Below are 23,887 nucleotides of genomic sequence, written 5' to 3' on the forward strand. Positions count from 1 at the left end.
TGGAGAAATGAAAGAAAAATAATAATATTAATAAAAAATAAAATTGGTGCATTTATTGCCCATAAGGTCAGTAACTGATTATAGGTGTGCAGCAATAACACTGGCAGATTTGGAGAGCCACTGTAGGATGGAAGGGGTGGTTCTGGGGGGCAGAGAATTATTTCAAATTCTAGAAAGGAGATAAAGGGGTAAGAAGATCACATGAGGCAAGGATGAACAAATTTGGAAAAAACATGGAAGAAAAAAACTAAGGAAGAAATGCATGGAAGAATAATAAAGAAGGAAAACACTGAGGAAAAAAGTTGTTTCTCTCTTCCTGTGATACGGCCTCCTCACAATTCTGCATCTATATCCCCCCAAGGGTTGCTCCTGTACATTAGTCTCCATGATCCTTGAAGCAATGTAGATTTACTTGCACTGTTTAACCAAACCTTGGTTCTATTATACAAGCATGGGCAGTGCCTCCAGTAGTGCTCAGTAGGCAGCTTAACCCTTTCCCTGTGTTACCAACTTCCACATCAGCAGAACCAAGCCAGCTCTAAAAATGTTTTTGAAAAAAAAAATACTTTTAATACAATGAAATAAGTATTTGTTCATTTAATGTAAGCAAATTCTTTGGCTATTTTTAACCAGATGGTTTTATTAAGAACATATGAAGTAAAGTAACCTTTCAGAATTTGAAATCCCACTCAAAAAGGTAAATAAGTTTAAATTAAGAATTACTAATCAGTATTTTCCTTTAATGTTTTTACTTCTATTTAAAAAAACTTTACACAGCGTATTGTGATATGCAAGACATTGAATTCTTACTTACTGTTACAGCTACTTCAGAATTTTTTGATACAGCAGTTTTTCATAGGAAAAAAGGAATATAATTATAATTTTGTTGAAAACATATATGGGAATTTGTGATACACTTAAAGGAAGCCTAAGTTTTGATCACCACAGGTCACTTCACAATTTTGTTTTCACTGAACAGATACCAGCTACAGTAAGAATGGACTTTATAATCAAGTACCATGCAGTTGAATGAAAGAGGTCATCTTCTATCCTAACCCAAAAGGATGAAAGCTCAAATATTTACATATAATAAAGGGCCAAAATTAACTCCTTTATGTTCTCCAATTCAAGTGAAGTGAGTGCTTCAGACATTTCAGCTGAATATCACAATCACAGCATAAACAGCTATACCAGAACGGGTTTCTATTAATCTTTTCTATATGTGTCCCTTTATATAAGTAGATGTCAACTGGAAGAGTGCCTTAAAGCTTGGATTCTCAATGTTGTGACTATTGAAAAAAAAAAAAAAAAAAAGTATCTGTCCCAAAGAAATTTTTATGTAAGACGACAGAAATGGAAAAATCAGTCTCCAAAACAGTGAACTGATGGGCAAAACGGTCAAGAGGACATGGAAATTCTTGGCATGAATTGAGAGAGGGCTCATCAGAGACACACTCAGCACAGGGAAGCACACAAGCTATTCTATTACCAAGCTGCCACCCACACCCTTTTTCCCTCTAGAAACTCTGGTAAGCCTTAAGCAATTTGGATGACCTCTATGGGCAGCTGTAAAAAGCAACACCTTCTCCTAGTCAGATCTTGATTATGGCCACATCTGTATTGGCACAGGATAGTCACCTCCCCTCCCTAGTGCAAAAGCCAGCCTCAATCTTCATTTTCACAACCTAAACCAAGTTCTCTACCCCATCTACAGAGATATGCCAGTTTAACATGAGTGAACACTGCATTCTCAACAGCAGTAGGTCTTCCCTATGCTCCTTAAAAGTATATACCTTCTTGCTAGCAAAATTCTTGAATTGTCCAGCGGTGCAGTTCACCTCTGAAAACAAGGTCTTAGAAAGCAGAGCAAGTCATAGCCATACTGATACACTAATAGAGACTACCACTGCCACTACTTTAAGCATTTTTATGTAGTTTCTTAGTTTAAAATGTTTGCAGGAAGAGGTGATTAAAAGAGAATAAAGCAAGGAGCATTTAGAAAACTAATGCATAAAATTAACGATGTTAATGCAGAATTTAAAGAAAGCATTTTCTACAAAAAACCTACTGTATTCTAAAATGGTTCTGCAGTATGGTTTGCTGCAGGGATGGGACGAACGTATTTATCTAAAAGCAGTGAAATTTTCATTTGAGCAAACACATTGAAATATAGATATAGCTTACAGATGTCAAATATGTAGCAAATTGACAGTCAATGAATTGATATTTGACTGAATCCGCTGCAGCGATTTAACTTTGCAACACCTATTCAAACTGCTTATTGTAATATACCCTTTTTCAGAAGTTTAAGAGTTTGATTTTTGTTCCACTCCAAGAACAACATGTAATAACTCAGTTTTTGGAGCCAGAGGAGAACTGAAGTATTCTATTCGTCCCTTCCCTTGCTTGCTGTGCACAGAAACAACAGAAGCAAATTTAGAAGAAATATAAAAGCAATAAAGCAGTACCTGACCAGAAAGGAGTGGAGGAAGGGGGAACAAAGCTGTAGTCTGGAGGAGTTACAAAAGAAAACCCACAGAACAAAGAAGGGGCTTAGAGAAAGAAAGAGAAAAAGAGAAAAGCAAAAGAACATTGAAATATTGGCACAAGATTTAAATAATAGTTTTTTAACTATATCATTCATTGATAATAAGGAAACTAAGGTTCCCCACTAAGGATGTCTGGAAGGAAATTGACTATAATAACTATAAAATTTGGATCTATGATTTAATTTTTAACAATTGCATTTTTCAAAGGCTAAAGTAGAAAGGAGACACCCATTTAGGGTTTCAGAAAAGCAAATTAAAACTGCAGACTATTGCAAATATTTTCAGATTTAACAGAATCATTTCTTCTTTAGTTTTCAAGCTTCTTAATAGCACAAAAGCAGGAACTCATGCCTACATAACAATTCCTTTTGAGCCCAGGAAGACTAGTCACACACCCTTCATTAAGAATATAGTCTAAGTACCAGTTGAACTGGGGTCTCATAATATGCATGGAAAAAAGTATGCATTTTGCCCTGCTAATCATTAACATCAATAAGAATTCCACAGCTAAACTACATCCTCTAAGGCCCAAACACTATTACTTGTCTTTGCAGTTCTCCTCGACTTGAGAGAAAACAGGCAAAAGAGTACGTTTGGCCTGGACAGAACTAGCACTTCATCCTAGTCCCTAGAACAGCTTCCTGAAGTGAAAGGTTAGAGGTACACTTGCTCTGTTGCCAACAAACCTAGGGTCCACGTATTTATGAATATAAAGTTTTATTAAATTAACTAAGTAGCTTCAAATGGAACTAATATTTGTCAAAATATTCTTACATTTGTTCCTCTTTTGAAGTGGCAGTGACAATATACAGTGTACAAAACCTACTAAATGGGATCTCAGCTCCCAGCTATGATTTGAAAAGGGAAGTCCATCCTTAACTGGTTACATGGTAATGTGGCCGCTAAGTTATACCTAATAACCTAATATAACCTAATATACCTAATTACAAACTAAGAGAGTTCCTTAAAAATGTAGCAGGGTTGTATTAATCCCTGGAGCTGCTTCACAGAATTTATTCCAGTGACTATGCATGAAACAAAATAATATTTTATGCAATGAATTAACAAAGAATCCATGGTGGAGGTAATTATTCAGTTTTGTGCATCTTACCTGGATCAGTATAGATACCTTCGTGAGAATGAAACTACCAGTATAAATAAAATAAACAGGACCAAGACTGTATTTTCACATTCATAAGCTATGGGTGTGTTTGTTGTTTTGGTTTATTAACAAAAAAAAAAACAAACAAAAAAAACCCCAAAAAAAACCAAAAACAAAGCAAACAAAAAAAAAACCCCATACCACTACAACCAACAGCAGTTGAAGTATCACAACTACAAAAGAAACATACTCCAGTATTCCAGGGCTCTTTTGCAGTAGAAACTTCCTTTTGATCCTTCACAGTGATGATCCTTTCTCCACCTCTAAAACCAAATGGATTATCTAAGAATGCCCAAGCTTACCTGAGGTGGTACTCTATACTAGAGCTAGCGAGCCCAGGTGCCAGCTGTGTGTGGAAATACACTACACAAATCAAAAGAGCAACTTGACTGAAGTAGTGTGTCCATTCTTAGAAATAAAGGCAGTTATTTGTGTCTACAGAAGTAGGATGACAGTGTGCAAAAGTCGCATGCAGGAATAAAGACAGGTAAGGTGATATAAACTGGGTGGCTGATCCTTTCCTGTCCATATATTACCTTAATATTTTGTGAATTTTTCTGTCCAATATACCTGGTAGCTTGGTTTTATATGCCAAATTCTGGACAATTAAACCTACATGGGTAGGGAAATCATATTAGACTCATATAGATAACGAGTCTACATTTTAACATCTCTGTTAAGGGTTTTGATGTTGGCTTTTAAGGAGAAAGTCTGGGTTATTTTGTTTCCTTACAGGTTGGGATGATATTTGTTTTATTTTATTTCATTAATAGATACATTTACACAGCTAATGCATGAAGTAGTAGAATGACATGATTATTACTAGTTCATGTACCTCCTCCTAGTCTACAGATGATGAAAAACAGTCAAATAGTCACTGTAATCTAATTTAAGAACTAGCATTTTTCTGTGTACAGAAACAAACAAAATTTGATCAAACTACATCTAAAAAACTGTAGGACTGAAAAATAATGTACCATTTCCCAAAAAAATCTTCCCAAATATCTTGAATTTCTATATTGAGAAAAGTAAATGTCTTACAGCTTTTTCAACCACACTTTCAACAACTATCAGAACAGAGTGGATGATTTCTGAAAGCGTAGGAGACTAAAAAACAAAGTTCTAATTAGAGAGGGAAGCCTAATTATCTACATTAAATATATATATTTTTTTGTCTAAAAATCTAGTAAATGCTGAAGCAAGGATCAAATTCCCTGAAAATTTAAGAAGTTACAAGGTGATTTATTATGATTCACATCAGAAATTACAAGTAAACCAAAATGCCGCTCTATTCTCTTTCCTTCAACGGTTAAGTGAAAACTTGACACATGAAAATTGAATATAATCTTCTCAAATGTTCTAGACAATGAAGTTAATTTGGTATTTCCATTTCATTTAATTTCCCAGCAGCTCAAAGACTAAGAGCAGAAAATTATACAACTCTGTGAAAGTCTAGTGGTTCAACTCATGTTTTTCAGAAATACTTTTCCCACTTAATCTGTCAGTTATATTTGCTAAAGACCAGCTGTTTTGACTAAGAAGCTGATGTTTTCTCAGAAGATGGCCTCATAAAAAATCCAAACACAGTCATGTGAATAGTGTAGTGAAAAACACTGATTTGAAATCCAAAATGTCCTTCAAATCAGCTTCAAACTGCAGAAACCCATTGTATTCACTAGCATCAGCCCCGTGATTGATAAAATATGGTGACTGTGACACTGAATAGTCAAACAACTGAAAAAAAAAAAAAGGGGGGAAAGTGCCCCTCCCTCTTTTCAGCTCACTTGTCTGGCTTTCTTTCAACAAATGTTTTTCCTGCACTCAGATTAAGTGGAAAGAGGTCAAAAAAACAGTTTTCACTGAGGGCTGTGAAGTGAAGTCAATGTTCAGCTACTGCCTCACGACTCATTTGCTTCCTCTACTAAACAAAACTGCAACCTAAAGTTTACCAACTTCTTTCCAAGTTCAGGCCCAGCAGGGTTGACACAGTCTAGATATACAGTTATTGTAACATCAATTCAGTAAAACCTGACAGGATAGCTTTAAAACCAAGCAGTGTGATTTACTGATGGGTTCCTATTCATGGGAAGTTTGCTTAAAAAGAAAAACAACACAAACTTTTGGGGACATGATCACACTTAAAATAAAACTCTCACATTCATTAAACATCATTCTGTGTCCATCTATGTAGTCTAGCAGAACTGTGGAAATGTATTAGATCTTATGAGGAGTCTGAGAATTGAGAGGGTTTTTTGATCAGTTTGGCCCAAGATAAAACCTGCCAGTTGCCACTACCATAGTCTGTAACATTAAATGGCTGATATTTACTATTGCGAAGATGCACTTTCTCATCCCCTTGATTAAAATGAGAGCATCCCACTCCCATATACTGCCTAAAAGACCTTATTAAAGCAGATGTTTTGTATGTGGACTGAAGGTAATCAGGATGTATTATAAGTCTTGTAGCCTTGTAAAGCCTGAAATGATTGACCTAATGATCTTACAGACTAATAAGTTGGTGGACAGTATGGACACATACTAACCCACCTAAGAAAGGAGAGAAAACAAATAGGCTCTGCTTACAGTCAATAATAACAAAAAATAAAAGCAAAGAAAGCAGGGCATACCCTTCCAACAATTAAAGCCTCATTGCAGTGAGGATTTAAGCAATAAGAAAAGCAGAAGAGATGACAACAATAAGCAAAGGGAGACAAGAATAAGCAAGCTAAAGGGAGATGAAAGGAAAGGACACAAATTCACCAAGAGAGATGTACTAAGATACACCATAGCTGGGAGACAACGGACAGAAGTCCTGGGAAGCAGTGAAAGAAAACAGAAATTGAAAGAATATAGAGGATTTGGGGGATAGACACAGAGTACATGAAATGCACAGGCCCGTGTTGGTTTCTTGCAATCATCTGTCCTAAATTATTCTCACTCTAATTAGGAGAGGAAGAAAGTCTCCAAAGTTACAGAAGTGCTCTGGAACAGAAGCAAGCAAGTAAACAAAAGCTCATAAACACAGCAAATTAAAGTAACACAGCCAGCTTCATCATCACAAAGACTAGACTGGACTCGATGGTCTTTCACAGCAGTCTTCATATTGCTAAAATCTCAATTAATTTTTATTTTGCTCTTATTATCTGTTGCAGTACAAAGATACAGCCATTGTCTGCAGAACTGCAAATCTAATATTTGCTCTTTGACAGAAAGATTACATACTTTCCAGAGGACAGCCATGTGGTAGCTTTTATCATTAATGTTGAACTTGTACGTGTTCTAAAAATCATGCCAACTTCCACTTAAGTTATAAGAGGTTAAATAAAGGATACCACATGCATTGTAAATATTCTCAGTTTATTTCTAAACTTCAAAACTTTTAAACTGCTATTTACATTGTACAGTAGTACATTAACTTTCAGAAGCTTTGAAGCATGTAATAAATATTTAAGGTTAAAAAGCAGGTATAAAAATTATGATTCAGGAAATCTAATGGGTTTTTTGAGAAATGCATGTGATATTACTGAGATACTACTTCATATGACTACACTAGAAGTATTTACATTGTACAGTAGTACATTAACTTTCAGAAGCTTTGAAGCATGTAATAAATATTTAAGGTTAAAAAGCAGGTATAAAAATTATGATTCAGGAAATCTAATGGGTTTTTTGAGAAATGCATGTGATATTACTGAGATACTACTTCATATGACTACACTAGAAGACTGATTTATTTAAATTCTTTTTTAAGGATTAGAAATCATCATAGATATTATTAACACTTGTAGATGCATGTGTGCAAATGTCTGAAAAAACTAGGCAGGATGCAGTTTAATTACTCACTAGCATGTCTAACAGATGTTTGAGTATCACGGAGATTTTAGGTTTGTCAGCAAGACAAACTTGCCAGACATGTTTATAAACCTCCTGGCAGATCTGAATCTGCTTAGCTTCAAAAAAATCCTAGCTAAAAGCATTACTATAATAATTGGTTATATATCAAAAACAGAAAATGAAGATGTTCAAAAGTACCTTCTCTTTTTAATATTTATATAACAGAAAATACTACACAAAAATGTATAACACTCACAGTTGCCACCTGTTCTGTTACTTCTTTGTCCCACTGAGTTTTCAGTTTCTTTGTATGGAAATTGAAGAGTAGTATCCAAACTTCGAAAGCCTTCTTTGAGAGAGTGGTGCTTATAGTATTCTACGAGTTCCTTTTGAAAAGAAAAAACACTGTCATTGGAAATTGAACATCTTTTTCAACATTGTGATGTACAGTCAAGGACAGTTCTATCATACAAGGTAACCTCGTTTTATAACCCAACATCCTACAGTATGCTTGTTTTTTTAAAAAAGTGGTCAATCCTAAGTATTGACCACTTTTACACTTAACTGGTTTTCATTTGTGTTGTTTTTTTGGTTTGGTTTGGTTTTTTTGCTTTTTAATGTAAAGTCTTACTCTCACGGTCAACACTTAATGCTCCTTTGAGCCAGGCTGAGCATGCATTTGATTTCTGAAGTCAGGCAGGAGACAAAATCAGCTGCTTGTTATGTAGGAATAATTGTTCCTGTTTTTCTAAATTTCTTTTGCAATCGTAAGTGATACTGATCCGTGTGTGCATTTGTAACACATGAAGCTTGCATTTAAGTCAACTGCACTTAAAGAGCAGATACACAGACCATATAAAAAGTTCAAGGCTCTGCCATTAAAATTAGTGTGGGGTTTTTGAGGGGAGAGGTTTAAAATAGTGCACACTGACACACGTGACATTTCACATTCTTCTAGGGCCCAATCCAAAACTGTGTGTTTGTGAATATATATAAACTTACATAAGTGTAACTGACATGAGCTGACAGCTCATGTTATTCCTTTGCAATCTTCAATCCCTGGCATTGTCTCCTTCGTTTCAATTAGCCCTAATAATGTCAATATTACACAGTTTGTACACAGAGCCTAGAATAAGATTAAACATAACCAGGCAATTTAAAACAAGTGTTTAATTTTATTAATGATACTTCAATTGTGGGATTTTCACTCTTCAGAAATGCAAGCACAAAGCAATCTATTTACTGTAAATCTTTCACTCCTATCAGTAACTTGGTCATTTCCAAAATCGCATAAACACAGCAAATTAAAGTAACACAGCCAGCTTCATCATCACAAAGACTAGACTGGACTCGATGGTCTTTCACAGCAGTCTTCATATTGCTAAAATCTCAATTAATTTTTATTTTGCTCTTATTATCTGTTGCAGTACAAAGATACAGCCATTGTCTGCAGAACTGCAAATCTAATATTTGCTCTTTGACAGAAAGATTACATACTTTCCAGAGGACAGCCATGTGGTAGCTTTTATCATTAATGTTGAACTTGTACGTGTTCTAAAAATCATGCCAACTTCCACTTAAGTTATAAGAGGTTAAATAAAGGATACCACATGCATTGTAAATATTCTCAGTTTATTTCTAAACTTCAAAACTTTTAAACTGCTATTTACATTGTACAGTAGTACATTAACTTTCAGAAGCTTTGAAGCATGTAATAAATATTTAAGGTTAAAAAGCAGGTATAAAAATTATGATTCAGGAAATCTAATGGGTTTTTTGAGAAATGCATGTGATATTACTGAGATACTACTTCATATGACTACACTAGAAGACTGATTTATTTAAATTCTTTTTTAAGGATTAGAAATCATCATAGATATTATTAACACTTGTAGATGCATGTGTGCAAATGTCTGAAAAAACTAGGCAGGATGCAGTTTAATTACTCACTAGCATGTCTAACAGATGTTTGAGTATCACGGAGATTTTAGGTTTGTCAGCAAGACAAACTTGCCAGACATGTTTATAAACCTCCTGGCAGATCTGAATCTGCTTAGCTTCAAAAAAATCCTAGCTAAAAGCATTACTATAATAATTGGTTATATATCAAAAACAGAAAATGAAGATGTTCAAAAGTACCTTCTCTTTTTAATATTTATATAACAGAAAATACTACACAAAAATGTATAACACTCACAGTTGCCACCTGTTCTGTTACTTCTTTGTCCCACTGAGTTTTCAGTTTCTTTGTATGGAAATTGAAGAGTAGTATCCAAACTTCGAAAGCCTTCTTTGAGAGAGTGGTGCTTATAGTATTCTACGAGTTCCTTTTGAAAAGAAAAAACACTGTCATTGGAAATTGAACATCTTTTTCAACATTGTGATGTACAGTCAAGGACAGTTCTATCATACAAGGTAACCTCGTTTTATAACCCAACATCCTACAGTATGCTTGTTTTTTTTAAAAAGTGGTCAATCCTAAGTATTGACCACTTTTACACTTAACTGGTTTTCATTTGTGTTGTTTTTTTGGTTTGGTTTGGTTTTTTTGCTTTTTAATGTAAAGTCTTACTCTCACGGTCAACACTTAATGCTCCTTTGAGCCAGGCTGAGCATGCATTTGATTTCTGAAGTCAGGCAGGAGACAAAATCAGCTGCTTGTTATGTAGGAATAATTGTTCCTGTTTTTCTAAATTTCTTTTGCAATCGTAAGTGATACTGATCCGTGTGTGCATTTGTAACACATGAAGCTTGCATTTAAGTCAACTGCACTTAAAGAGCAGATACACAGACCATATAAAAAGTTCAAGGCTCTGCCATTAAAATTAGTGTGGGGTTTTTGAGGGGAGAGGTTTAAAATAGTGCACACTGACACACGTGACATTTCACATTCTTCTAGGGCCCAATCCAAAACTGTGTGTTTGTGAATATATATAAACTTACATAAGTGTAACTGACATGAGCTGACAGCTCATGTTATTCCTTTGCAATCTTCAATCCCTGGCATTGTCTCCTTCGTTTCAATTAGCCCTAATAATGTCAATATTACACAGTTTGTACACAGAGCCTAGAATAAGATTAAACATAACCAGGCAATTTAAAACAAGTGTTTAATTTTATTAATGATACTTCAATTGTGGGATTTTCACTCTTCAGAAATGCAAGCACAAAGCAATCTATTTACTGTAAATCTTTCACTCCTATCAGTAACTTGGTCATTTCCAAAATCGAAGTTGACCAAGCCAAGCTTATGTCAAAATGAGGAAATAGTACTGTGGTCAATCAATCAATCAAACAAAAAACAACAAAAAAACCCCCACACACAAAACAACAAAAAAAATTTATGAGCCTACAACAGCCTGCATCAGTTTAGTGGTATGTTAATTCCAGCCAAACAAAATTACTCTCAAATTATTTAATCCAATATTTAGTGTATAAACTATAAATTCTTGATAATAGTCAGATTATTATCTCCTGAACCGAACTCTGTGGCACTTCACTTCCTCACCATAGGAGCTGTTGCATATTATAAAACTGCTTCTACGCAGTCCAAAGCTAAGATCTACACCTGCTTTTAACAGTTCATAATCACAGAGCTGCCAGGCATATCAAGTAAGCAGAAAGACCAGGAGACTAAGAACTGCTTGGGCTTTGTTGTCCAATATCAGCACAAGATGCAAGCTATAATGTCAGCAATCAAAATTTGCTATGGGTCACAAAGACTCAGTTGTGTTTAAAAGCTTAACTTTTAATACCATTCTTCCATGAAAACAGTCGACAAACAACTGGCCTCTAAAACATTCATTGCACAAATCAGAACAGGAAACATACAAAGAGATAAGCAAGGTAAGTAGCCCCTGGCAGCATGGATAGGGCTCCTCAGGAGTGTGTCACATTACCATGATTCACATCAGCAGACCTGACCTTTTACTGCACCTTGGCCTGGTTTACACACTCAGCTCTTTTTAATTACTCTTGTGAAAGTTTTTCAAATACAGTATTAAAATTATGTATATGAGCTGTTCTGCTTTTGTTACCTTTGAAGTAGTACAGAACACTGTTTCACTGCAGATCTCTACTTTAGGTTTCCATGGCTGCTGGCTTTGTCTCTCTTCTGTTTCCAGGTCTACTCAGACTACTTTTGGTTCCTCTCATCTTTCAGACACTTAGTTTTTCTCTTGCAGCTACCTAGAACTAAGCAGCTGTTCCACAACATATGCAAACAGTACTTACACTATCACTTGCCTATTTAACTCTCAAGGGCAGACTTCATAATAACATGAAACTGAGTTATGAAATTACTGTTTCCTAATGGAAAGTTAGCAAAGCTAAATTGGTAGCAATGTGGCCTTCAGACTAGAAATTTCTTTTGTCCTCTCAATTTTCTGACAGAATGCATAATCTTTTTGTTTCTTTTTTATCCAAGTTTCTGTCCAGTACTTATATCTCTGATAATTCAGCTCAATTTTGAAATCTGTCTCAGTGCATTTAACTGCATAATTACCATAAGATTTCTGGCAGCATGCAACTTCTGCTCATATGCTTTGCCAAGATCCTGAGAAGGCTCCAATGTTCTCATCAGTTTCCAGTGAATCATTTGCAGTGCGTGCAGGCTAAGTCACCACCTCCTTCATGTGTTCATTTGAGGAACACCGTACGTGCTCAGAGGGAACTTCCACTTAGCTACTTTTAGGGATTACTATCTAAGGAAAGATTTCCAAATACTCAAAATTCTCCTTTCAGAATCAGCCTAACTCCATTCCACATCACTAAATTTAAATATGTGGGTTTAATTACATAATAACATCACTTAGAGCATTAACCTATTATCCTATTAGCAATTACAGACACGTTTAAAATCTCTCACTCTCCCAGCCTTTTGTAATTTCACAAACCAAAGTAGCTCTCACTAAAAGCAAGAGCTACACAAAAAATCTCACATTGTTAAAAACATAATCAATGCTTACCACTAAATTCTTAAATTTTCTGTTTTCTGCAATGTGAAAAAAGCCATCTCTTGTTACAATCTTGATGTGTTTCACTTCATTATTGTACCTGTGGGCAACAAATAACTTATTAATATAAATGTGTTTTTAATCAGGTGCAATCAATAATTACCTGAGGGCATGTCCCAATAACACCACACAAATTCTTAAAGACAAAATTTCTATCTGTACCAAAACAAAGATGACATCTAATTAACCAAATATATTTATTAAGGCAGAGCTGAAGAGCTAATATGTATTCAGAAAAAGTCACAACTAACTGCTCATTCTAACTGGGAATTCATGTTGATCAACAATGTGAAATCAAACAAGACTCTCACAATAATTTGCATTCACAGAATTTAGGAACCTACATTTTACTGAAATGTCTGAGATGCAAAGACCTTCGACAAGTTCTCACTGAAGTCACTGAAACATTCTTATTCACTTGAGAGAAGCAGATGACATTACGCACCATACACTTTCTTACTCTTACACAACATGCTAGGCCATCATTTTTGTAGACCAGTTTGCTACACCAGAACAAAAAAAAAACGTTAATACCTTCTTACTCTAAATCCTGGGCATTTTTGTCAGCAACTTAATTTTCCTATATTGATTCTCTTAAGGGCTATGTATTATTACATAAATTGAAACAGGCTTTAATTTTCCTTATTTATTTCAAATATTATCTAGACAAATATAAGAACAGAAGAACTTTGTATACAAGATTTTAATCCACTTACTTAATACTAATTGCATATTCTCCTGACTCCTTGGTCCTGTGCCGAACCAGGTAAGTACTATTTATTCTGTTAATAAGTTCACTCTCTGCTTGCAATCTTTCCATTGCTCCTGCAAACCTGTAACAGAGAACAATAAAAAGTGCCTATGATTTTTTCACAGCTAAAAAGTAAAGTCTATTAACTATGCAATGCAAAGTCCAAATTTTCTGCATATGCTGGTGACCTAAAAATAGCTCAGTTGCAACTCTATATCCCTTCCATATCCTTGAACAGAGAAAAAAACATGAAAAAATTCCACATTGCTCAGGAGAAGAATTCTTAATTAGAAAAGTATTTATGCACACATTGAATACAGTATCTGTGAAGGAAAGTGCTAGAGTCTAAGCATTAGCTGAATAATTACTAGATCAAACAGCTCATAAAACCAGATGTTTTCCTTAATTACAATTTGCAAGTGAAGCAACGAAACAGTGGTCCAGAACCTTTGAACCTCCCTGAGTTCTAGTGGGATTTATCTTGACAGAGTGGAGAATCAGCCTCAAACAGGCTATCAGGTCAAAAGAATACCTAGTCAAATTTGGTATTTATACAACCATACTATTTTATTTGGTTGCATAATTATTCATAACCTCTAAAGGCTCAAGTGTACTGCGTAGACTAAACATCCACAAGCAAAAAAAAAATAATTATTCAACCTAATGTCCAAATTTGAAAGGGTTGATGTTAGGAGCTGAAAGCTCAGACAAATAAGTCACCAGTTCTGCAGCCTGATGGCATAAACAGATTTGTGCTGGTTTGGGTGGGAGTTCATGACAGGTTGTCAACTAATGTTTATTTGCAAAATGAGAGGTTAAAATGTTAATTGAGGAAAGTGACCTAGCGTACAGGAAAAATTACACTTTTTTTACCGTTTTAGACAGTCTAAAGGCAGTCAGCATCACAGACCACCACTACACAAAATTTCATACTAATATACCATTATCAATTAGAAGGGGGCTTTAAATTTAAAAAAAAGTTATTTTATGAAACACATTAGGGAACATGCATTTTCAAGTTTATCACAAAATACCCGACTTTTTACAGTAAGTTTCAGCCTAAAGTAATTCTTCAGTTAAGTAATACAAATCTTTAGAAGATAGACTGAACCCAATGAGATGCTTTCTTCTAACAAAATTAGAAATAGAGTAAATGTTAGAATTTAATTTAAAATACCAATTTTAAATATTAAACATTCTATTTGGCTTGCTATGAAAAATCAATATTTGCTTAGATCTTATTCTGATTTCACTTCTGGCAAAACAGAGGAAATCAGGACTCACATCTATGTAATAAAGCCTAAAACCAGTGATGTTTATTCTGTTCTCTCAGAGTTTCTGTACCTTTTTAAGAAGTGAGCTGAATTCCAGTAAAATGTTCACACAATACATAAGCCCCCAGACCAGCAGTGGCTGTAGTTTTGATACACTGTTATGTGTCTACAGTCTTATGCAGAATTATTCACTAGCCAAGATGTATTTAACACTATTCTCTCTTTTCACTTAAAATGTAAGATCTACTTGCACACTATGTGTTGTATTAGTCTCTTATTTTGTTTCAGACCTGTGGGACAAAGGCTGCACAGCTGCAGACTTGAAAACACAATGTCAAAATCATTGAACATTTTTTTACAGTCTAAATGCTTTTATGCAACATATCATGTTACTTTCCCAAACCATTATACAATGTCACCTTCAGAAGCTTAGAAATATTAAACCAATATAAATTAAATTGTAACAAACACAGTCCTCTTTCTAGACTGCTGCCCTTCAAAGAGATTCTTGTAAGACTAAACAGGAACTCACCACAGTTGTGAAGAGTAGTCTACTGGTTTAGGCACCTAAGACATAAAAAGATACAAGAGAATGAGGGTAATTTATTTAATTTTTTCCAATCAACACAAATTAGATAGTTTTGATATAATTGTCAATGTCCAGATGAAGTAAGTTAAAAAAACAGAGTAATTAGTCTGAAAGTGTAATTTCTTTTGAAATAAGTTATAATAAAGGACAAATATTTCATACCATTCTGAAAAAGTAGTACAGAACATTTTAACTACTTGCTGCTGTGACAGAATATTATACAGGCCTACAAACTTAAATTAACTGAAATAGAAATAAATTACAACTACTACTAACTTGAGGTCAGGTATCAACTGAGATCTCTATCAAGTGTCTAGAAGTGACCTTGAAATCAACTCCAGCAATGGGACAAAAAACCCCCACAACAACAAACACAAAACCCCCACATCTTTCCACATTTAGTTACAGTATTCTGCAGTTAAATTTGCAAGATTCAAGAAATGCAAATTTTTTGTGTTGTCATGAAGTTAGTCTAGTTCTTGAGAGAGAAAAAGGAAACATTCATTACTGCCAAAAAGCGTAGACAAAGGACTCTCAAACAGCAGCAGTTGTAGTGCTGGTGGTATGTAAAGCCCTTTCAAGTGTAGGGGCCTAACACTGCCAGGTACTACCACTGGCAGCAGCTGTGGCACTTCATATGCCTACAGCTCCCTCTGCTTCTAATGGTGAGACTTGGAAAAAGGTTAACAGATTATTAATACACTGGCAAAGAATCCCAACAAGAAATAGTCTAGTGAAATAACCAATAGTGACATTTCAAGGCTAGCTAGGCATTTACAGAGTCTACATGCTGCGAGATATTTTAAGTATATGTTTAATCTTCAAAAGAACTGGGCCTTTAATGATTTGGATTATCCCCCATAGGACTAATGCATTCTATCAGCAGCAGGAGTAAGAATAAGGAATAGTTTAAATAAAATAAATATTCTTAATTTGTTAAGTGTCCTACTGTGTTTGAAAGGATATAAAAATTCAAAGATGGCTTAAGTCCATCCTCCAGAATAGTTAAACAGTAGATGAGTAGTCCTTTTCAATAATTTTGAATGGATATATATATATAAAACACAAGTATGTAACTATATGTAACAAATGGTGTTCATTGTCATGAAGCAGAGTAGTATCAAATATTATTCCAGAAGCTCTTAGCTTATGCTGTGCTATGTAAGAAATGCCTCTGAAGAAATAAAAAAAAGTGGAGGAAAGAACTAGGTATTACTCATCTAGTGCAGAAAACGCCTGCTGACATATACTACTGATTGCAAAAAGGAAAAAATTGTTTACAGGCATAACAGTGAAAAGTTTGGAATATAGATATTCTGGTGTTCAGCAAGTTTTCATTCAATCTTCACCCTTGAAGTCTTTTGATGTATGTATTTTATGCTGTTTCTGGGCATTTTTGCATCGGCTGGTTGTAAAGACTGTTAGACTTAATAACAGTAAAAATTATAGCATGTTTAAAACCTGATTGATGTTTCAGTAGCTTTAACTATATCATCTATCATAATAAGACATTTACATTTCATCCTTCCAAGTTAACAGTGATGAAGCATCAATTTATCTTTTTGATCTGATCATGACACCAGTTGGTAACACTTCAAGAATAATACTTATTCATTCTGTAAAACTGTATTATTTTCAATGTGCCTCTAAACAGTGTATTTTAAACTTAACAGAAAGCTTTATCAGTAGAAAGCAGTCTTCACAACACCCTACTAGTGTTTTTCTTAATTTTGATGTCCTGCTTCCTCTGCTTTGAAGTACAGTGGCAGTTTCTAAAATGTTGCTATGGTTGCTGTCAATGATACTATACAATGGCTGTCTGGGTGGCTCCAAGAACCTAACATCAATACATAGCAGGTACTGCCCATGTCCAGGATGATGACACCATGGCACAGAAAATCCACAACTTGTACAATAAGCAAGGAGTGAATGGAAGAAAGCTAAGTTCGTATAGCATTTTCATATTTTTCCAGATCTGTTCTCTCACCCATCATACCTTGTATCTAAAAACATTCTGTGCAGAGTACTAAAGATGTCTCAAGATACACTAATGTCTTTATCCTCTGTAGGATAACGTGTATTTGTTTTAGAAACTAAGGCACAATATAAGCCTTTAAGTCGTGTCAAAATGTAGCCATTAGCAGCTGATTCCACCTGCTTATAAACCATTTAAGTGGCTTATCTTGATCACAGTAATGAAAGCAATTCTATTAACAAAGCAAATTGTTAAGAATCAAGTTCAAAGAAGTTAAAGCTATCTTGAAGTAAAGTAGGGAATATGATTCATTTCTGGGTTTATGGCTTTACATCAATTACTCAACAAAGGGATATATAGTAATGCAATGCAGTGTTATAGAGGAGCAAGCATACAGTATATGAATGCACCATCACATCTGAATACAAAACTCTTGAATAAATGTTTTATAATATTTTTTCTTATTGTTATCCTGAACTTCTCCAGATTGAGAATATCCTTGCATAAAATAAAGGCAGTTAAGAAGAGAGAAGAAAACGTATTGCGCAGTTGGACCTCAAAGTTTTATTTTAATTTTTCTCTTATGTGTTCTTCAACTCACTACTTATGGTGTAATCTCTCTCTCTAACCCAAAGTGACTGAGGAACAGATTAGAATCAGAGCATTCTCACCTTACTGCTGGGAAAGGAAGAAAGTGCATTTTCAGATAAAATGTGTTTGTTCTGTACTCTTGAAGCAATTTAGACAGTTTCGTTTATTAATATTCTCAGAAGTTAAATCTGTTTCTCAAGCATGTTTTTTTGAAATGCCATACACACATCTGATAACCAAAAGTATTAGAATGCTGTATTTTTTTTAGCAATATTGAACATACCATGAAAACACAGAAGAACTAGAAACAATATGATTTCCATAAGGTAAGATTAATAAAGCAATGGTATGAACTAAACAGGTTTTCTGTAAGATGACAAAATTAAACAATTGTACTTACACATGGGCTAGGCTTTACTGCATCACTTGGGAAGAATCCAAGCTCTCCTGTTGTTAGATTTCTGCCCTAGAAAAAAAATCCAAAATTTTCCATTTTTGAGACATAATGGGAATCAATAGTAAATAAAGATACAAGCATAGGGATTTAGAACAACGTTATATCAGAGAGTCTTTAAAATATAATGCTGTTCTAATAAAACGTTATTCAACAGTTTTGTGGGGTTTGTTGTTTGCAAAAAGTTAATCATCTGGAAGATATTAAACATGCATTGATATGAAATGGTGAGAAACTATATCATTAGTGCACAGACTTATATGAAAGGTACAGAAATACTCTCTGTACAAGTAACAATCCTACAATTTCCTTAGATGTCACCACTTGTTGGAAGATGCTGTTCCATGCAGCTGTGGGACACTGTGTTAGGAGAGACTAAAGGTAAAGTGTGCATTCTATGGACAGTACACCAAGACCAAAGCAAAAGCAGCAGCAGAGAAGTCACATGGACAGTTTCTTTCATCACACAAAAAATCCCGAAGTACTGTGACCAGTACAAAACTTTGCATTTTAAGCAATGCCATCAAAGTAACAAGCACTGAAACAATCCAAGAAATGCTCTATTGATAGTGAGGTCATACAAATAATCTCATATAGTCCTTAAGAGGCTAGGTTATTTTACTTCAGAAATTCTAGCTAAATTCATCAAGGCTTGGTGTCATTCATACACAAAACTATGATAGGTTGTCAAATGATAATTTTGAAATTTAGGTTCTATCCAACTCATTAACAGCAGGAAAATTACTATGAAACCATACTTCATTTCTACTAATAATTTATTTCTACTTTGTGTTTCTTGCTATTCACTTATTGTTTGATGAGTAAGCATTTTCTTGAACACTGCCATATAATTACTTGTGTCATTATAAAAAGCAGAACTAAAGGACTGGACAGAACTAGTTTTAAAAAATTGTATTAGGTACATACTATTATATTGTCTTTTTAAATTAGTATATTATATATTAAAATACATATTTACATGTATGTGCACATACATATTCAAATACATAAGGGCCAGTGAAGCTAAGATTTATAAATGATCACATCCTTCACCTATTTTAATTTTGTTTACTACAAAGCATGGTGAAGAGAAGGACAAGACAGATGAAAAATTACAAACCAAATGACAAATCAAAAAGAAAAGAATGCACTTTCACAGTGCTGCCTCCTCAATGTTTCCATTTTCTATCTGAAGTATATTTACAATATACTTAATGCCTTTGGCTGTTTACAGCAGCACCATGAACTACTGAAGCATTAAAAAGTACATCTGTAATAGTTATTACTTGATATTGGTTTAATCTGCATCAAAGAAAAGTTGATTTTGAAAAAGGAGGGGCAGAAAGCAAATTCATTGAATTCATAAAACTTTATTCTAGCCATCTTATTGCCTCTGTGATCACCCAGTTTGCCTCTCAGAAAAGTGCTTGCAGCTTCATAAAGAGAAAAACCCCATACTTCTGTTTTCCAGACTGCATAACATGTAGATTCAAATGGCTTGATGGTCTTGAATTACTACAGAGATTACCACAATTGCTATACAATCATTCAAACATTAACTTAGCTGAATTTTAACATTGAAACACATTTGATCACACTTAAGCTGTAGTTTATGCATGGCATAGTAACTTGTGATTATTTGATGTAGTGTAAAGAATGAAAAAATATTTAAACCATGCATACTAATCTATTACAAGAACTTGAATTTCTAAACTGAACAACAGGTGACCTAAAAATCTATTCTAGTATTAGTCTCACACATTAGTCAGCTGAAAATTACTCTTTAAACACCTCTTTAACAAAACTTACAGATTTTAATACAAATTGTGTTTTGTGGGGGTTTTTTTAATATGCATTTTTTAATGTACATTTCATTACAAGACTTCTGAAAATCTGTTTGTGACAAGACAGCTTATGAGAAAAAAAGTTCCTGAATGATGCTAATGCAGATGACAATTTCCATTAAGATTCAGACCTACTACTAAGGTTTCTGAGAAAAAAGCTTCATGCACTTTCCAGTTTCTGCTAGTTAAATACAGTGAGATTCTAGCTAAATTCTATAGCATGTTAGGTACAAATATAATCTAAGAAAAAATCCAGTAGATTGAGTTGACAAATGTTTCTGAACATGGCGACAGAATCAGTCCCACAAGATGTCAATAATTCTGGCTTGTACTAAATGTATTAGTCAGATTATTATCTTCAAAGGCAGTTCCAAAACAAGAGCATGCTTAAGTGCTTCTCTGGCTCTTAACTTGAGAACTTGCAAAACCAAACACTCTCTTGAACTCTTACGATTTCACTAGAAGGACTATATTCAATGCCATGTTCTTGCAGATTTAGTGACCAGGACTTTTATTCTAAGGCTGTAAGAATGAAGTTTTATATAATAGAGGAACTACCGGCACTTTAAAACTATAAATTGTTGATTTAGACATTTATTTTGGGTAAAATACAAATATTTTGGTTGTTGTTGTTCAAAAAGGAAAAAGGTTAAAAGAGCAATATATCAATAAGAATCTAATTTCTGGGACTAATAGAATATATTGAGCCATTTGCTAAATGATACATTACCTGCCAAAATAAGCTATGTGCGTCTCCTCTAATTAGTTCAATAGTGTCCCCAATCTGGATGTGCAAGGGTGGACCATCTTGTGTCGCTGGCTGTGGTATTCCACTGTAGTTTCTAATTACTTGCATTTTTGGTAAACCTGAACAAACAAACAAACAAAAAGCAAACAAAAGTCAACATATTTTTAGTTAACGATAATTTATAAAATCTGAAGATCACAAATGCAATCAACAAAGAGACACTATGTCTTTGATAGGTACCTGACTAATGCACTCAGGCAATGCCTTAGCGTACTCTGCCATGTACAACCTTACAGAAGAGATCTACTTGGAAACAACATTTGTCCTTCCATCTTCTTGTGGTAATGTAGATTTCTTGGCTATGGAGGCTCTCTCCTCTATATGTGCATGCCTGAATCTTCATAAAGTTCAAATATTAAGCTTGTCTTTGTAGTTCCAGGTAAGAATTGTAATGAACTAGTATTAAAGACACCAATATGAACAATTACATCATCTTTAGATCAGTATTACCAAAAAGCTTACTGCTAATGTGAACATGCCCAAGACAATAAGGATGACAGTCCTTCTAGGATTTTTGTAAGACTCTTTTATTATTTTCTTTTTTTTTTTCTTATTATTATTTTGATTATAATTTTGGACACACACAGCAAAGCCTGGATCACTTCTAGCTGCATGCTACTCCTTCCACACCAATCACGGCAGCATCTAGATATCTATTTTTAATTCTCCTCCCCTTATCTTTAAAGAAAATTTTATATAGTAATTTCCTGAGTTTTAACTGTACATGAAAAGTTAAAAATTGCTACAATTAAGTGGACATATCAATTTATAATCTTAACCAGAAAGTTTTTTGTCAGGTAATATTTGGTAAAAATATGTTTAAATAAATATAAATAAGAGTGAAAGCATAGAAAGTCAACGCACATGTGCTGCCATATTTAAACAGTTTCTTGCTGGAGAGTCATTAACAACTTAATTCTAACAACAAAGGATCTGCAGGTCTACAAAATACTTATTTCTGTTGCAAGACCACTACTGTAATTAGTTGGCAAGAAATACAGATACACACGGCCTCCTCTAAATTGTATGAAACATGAAAGAGATCACCTTCCCTAATTGCTACTCTCTGTATTTAATAATAAATACTAATCCAAAGGGCTGATGAAATATTAAGCTAAGTAATACCATCTCTTATGTTACTCAACCCAAATGACACCATAACTTCCATTATTTCTTGAAGTTATTTGGCATATTTAAAATGAGCACCTACTTATTAGTAAGCCATTATTCTACTTAGGTAAATACTAGACTGCTTTATTTCTCAATAAGCTGCTATGCTTCCAAATACTGATTCAGCATCAGCAAACCTTGTGTCTGTTTTGTGGAAAATAAAAGCAATGCTGCATACAAGTATCTACTGAAAGCTGACAATTTTGTCCTAATACAAAGGAACTCCCTCATCACAATGTAATGACAACTCTGCAGATGTGATAAACTGTAAGCACCCACTCAGAGACTTACTTGGAAGTCAAAACAAATGCACAAGAAGTCACCTGTGCTATGAAAACTTCTATGAGTGGTTTAGTTTATCATATTTTCCATGTGCAAGATAGTACACTTTAACATCATCTTTGTACCAATCTCATCAGAAGATCATAAAAAATACACTCGTGCACTTTTCAGTACAAATCCTGTTTTTTTTTAAAGTAACTCATTCACTTTTTCACAGGTAATGTGCTCAGGGCTGTCTTTGCTATGAATACATACTGCCTAGTACAATGTATAAATACTATAACAAGACCTACATAAATCAAAATAAAAAATCAAAATTCCCATACATTGCAATAATATCGAAGAACACAGTTATTTTTTTCAACTTCTTTATCACTTTCATTCACTCACTTTAGTAATGATACTATCTACTAGCTTCAAGGCCACTGATCAAAAATGCATGTATAAACAAGGGAAATTATTTTCTGGTACTAATTATTTAAGCACACATTAGATTTGACTCATGTTCTAAAAAGTACCTTGTACCTCAAAGCACAGCAACTGAAGGTAAATTAACTCGCCAACAACAGAAGTGTCTGAGTCAGAGAATATATATTCATTTTAGTATCAGCAATACCAGATCTGCAAACAGCCTTTATTTACTGAAGATATAAAAGCAGTGGAAGTGCAACTAAAGGGTTTTACTTGTTGCATGAAAATATCATTAAAAGGACCTGTCCCTGTTACATTATTTTAAATTTTTTTTTTAAATCAGTTTTTCCAGGAACAAATGGCTAGACGAAACCCTTGACTCAGACACAAACACACACTATTCCAAAATTGCTATTTTCCCATGGACATTTTTCTCATAGAACTTCCCTTATAATACTATTAAGCACAGAAGAAATAAAAGGGGTACAGAGAAGTTAATAAATAGAAGTACACAGCCAAAGAGCTCCAAACAGAATACTCAAATTTCTTTTCACCATGCAATTATAGATTTGGTAACAGTAGCTTAGAAACAGTTTAGCAGATTAGCATTGAGATAGTGTACTTTTAATTGGACAGAATCTGGTCAGCCTTTCACCTCCTGACCTTCAAGTACACTGGTGTGGGATGGATCATGCCCCATCCATCATTATCACAGTAAAAGGCTTGTACAAAGTTTCAGCTGTTTAGCAAGCTTATCCTAAAACTAATCTGTTTGTTTCTACTATTCATTTTAGAACTTTCTTCTCTGAGCATTTAGAATGTTCTGCTTCCCAGCATAAACCAGTTCATGGCCAACTTAAAGCCATTTGGAGGCAGCAGTCTGATTAGTTCTTTTCCTTGTCTGGATTTATTTTCATAGTGTAGTTAGAGAGCAATCATATCCATTTTAACCTTAATTTTGCTAGGCTAAACAAGCCAAATTCTTTTAGCCTTCTCTCATAACAGATCAATTCCGAGGCAGTATACCAAGTGTTTTACTGAAGTTCAGACAGAAACTCAAAACCAGCCCAGCAGTTTCCAACACAGAAAAAAAAATAATAATAATTTAAAAAAATAAAATAAAAGCAGCACACTGATCCAGTTATCCCACTAATAAGTAGCTGAAATTTACTTCACTT

General features: G+C 34.3%; 1 protein-coding gene across 1 annotated transcript in view; it reads right to left on the minus strand.

Moving 5' to 3' along the window:
• The window catches only part of VAV3 (vav 3 guanine nucleotide exchange factor), a 194,038-nt gene that overhangs the window by 4,261 nt on the left and 165,890 nt on the right, over nt 1–23,887 (minus strand). The window contains exons 25-30 of the mRNA XM_010006784.1: nt 20,769–20,905; nt 18,141–18,206; nt 15,118–15,152; nt 13,277–13,393; nt 12,513–12,600; nt 9,743–9,872 (exon numbers count right to left, since the gene is read on the minus strand). Coding sequence (XP_010005086.1) covers nt 9,743–9,872; nt 12,513–12,600; nt 13,277–13,393; nt 15,118–15,152; nt 18,141–18,206; nt 20,769–20,905 — 573 coding nt within the window. The remainder of the gene's footprint in view (nt 1–9,742; nt 9,873–12,512; nt 12,601–13,276; nt 13,394–15,117; nt 15,153–18,140; nt 18,207–20,768; nt 20,906–23,887) is intronic.

Source organism: Chaetura pelagica, unplaced genomic scaffold, assembly GCF_000747805.2.
Source record: "Chaetura pelagica isolate M959 unplaced genomic scaffold, ChaPel_1.0 scaffold69, whole genome shotgun sequence".
Lineage (NCBI taxonomy): Eukaryota > Metazoa > Chordata > Aves > Apodiformes > Apodidae > Chaetura > Chaetura pelagica.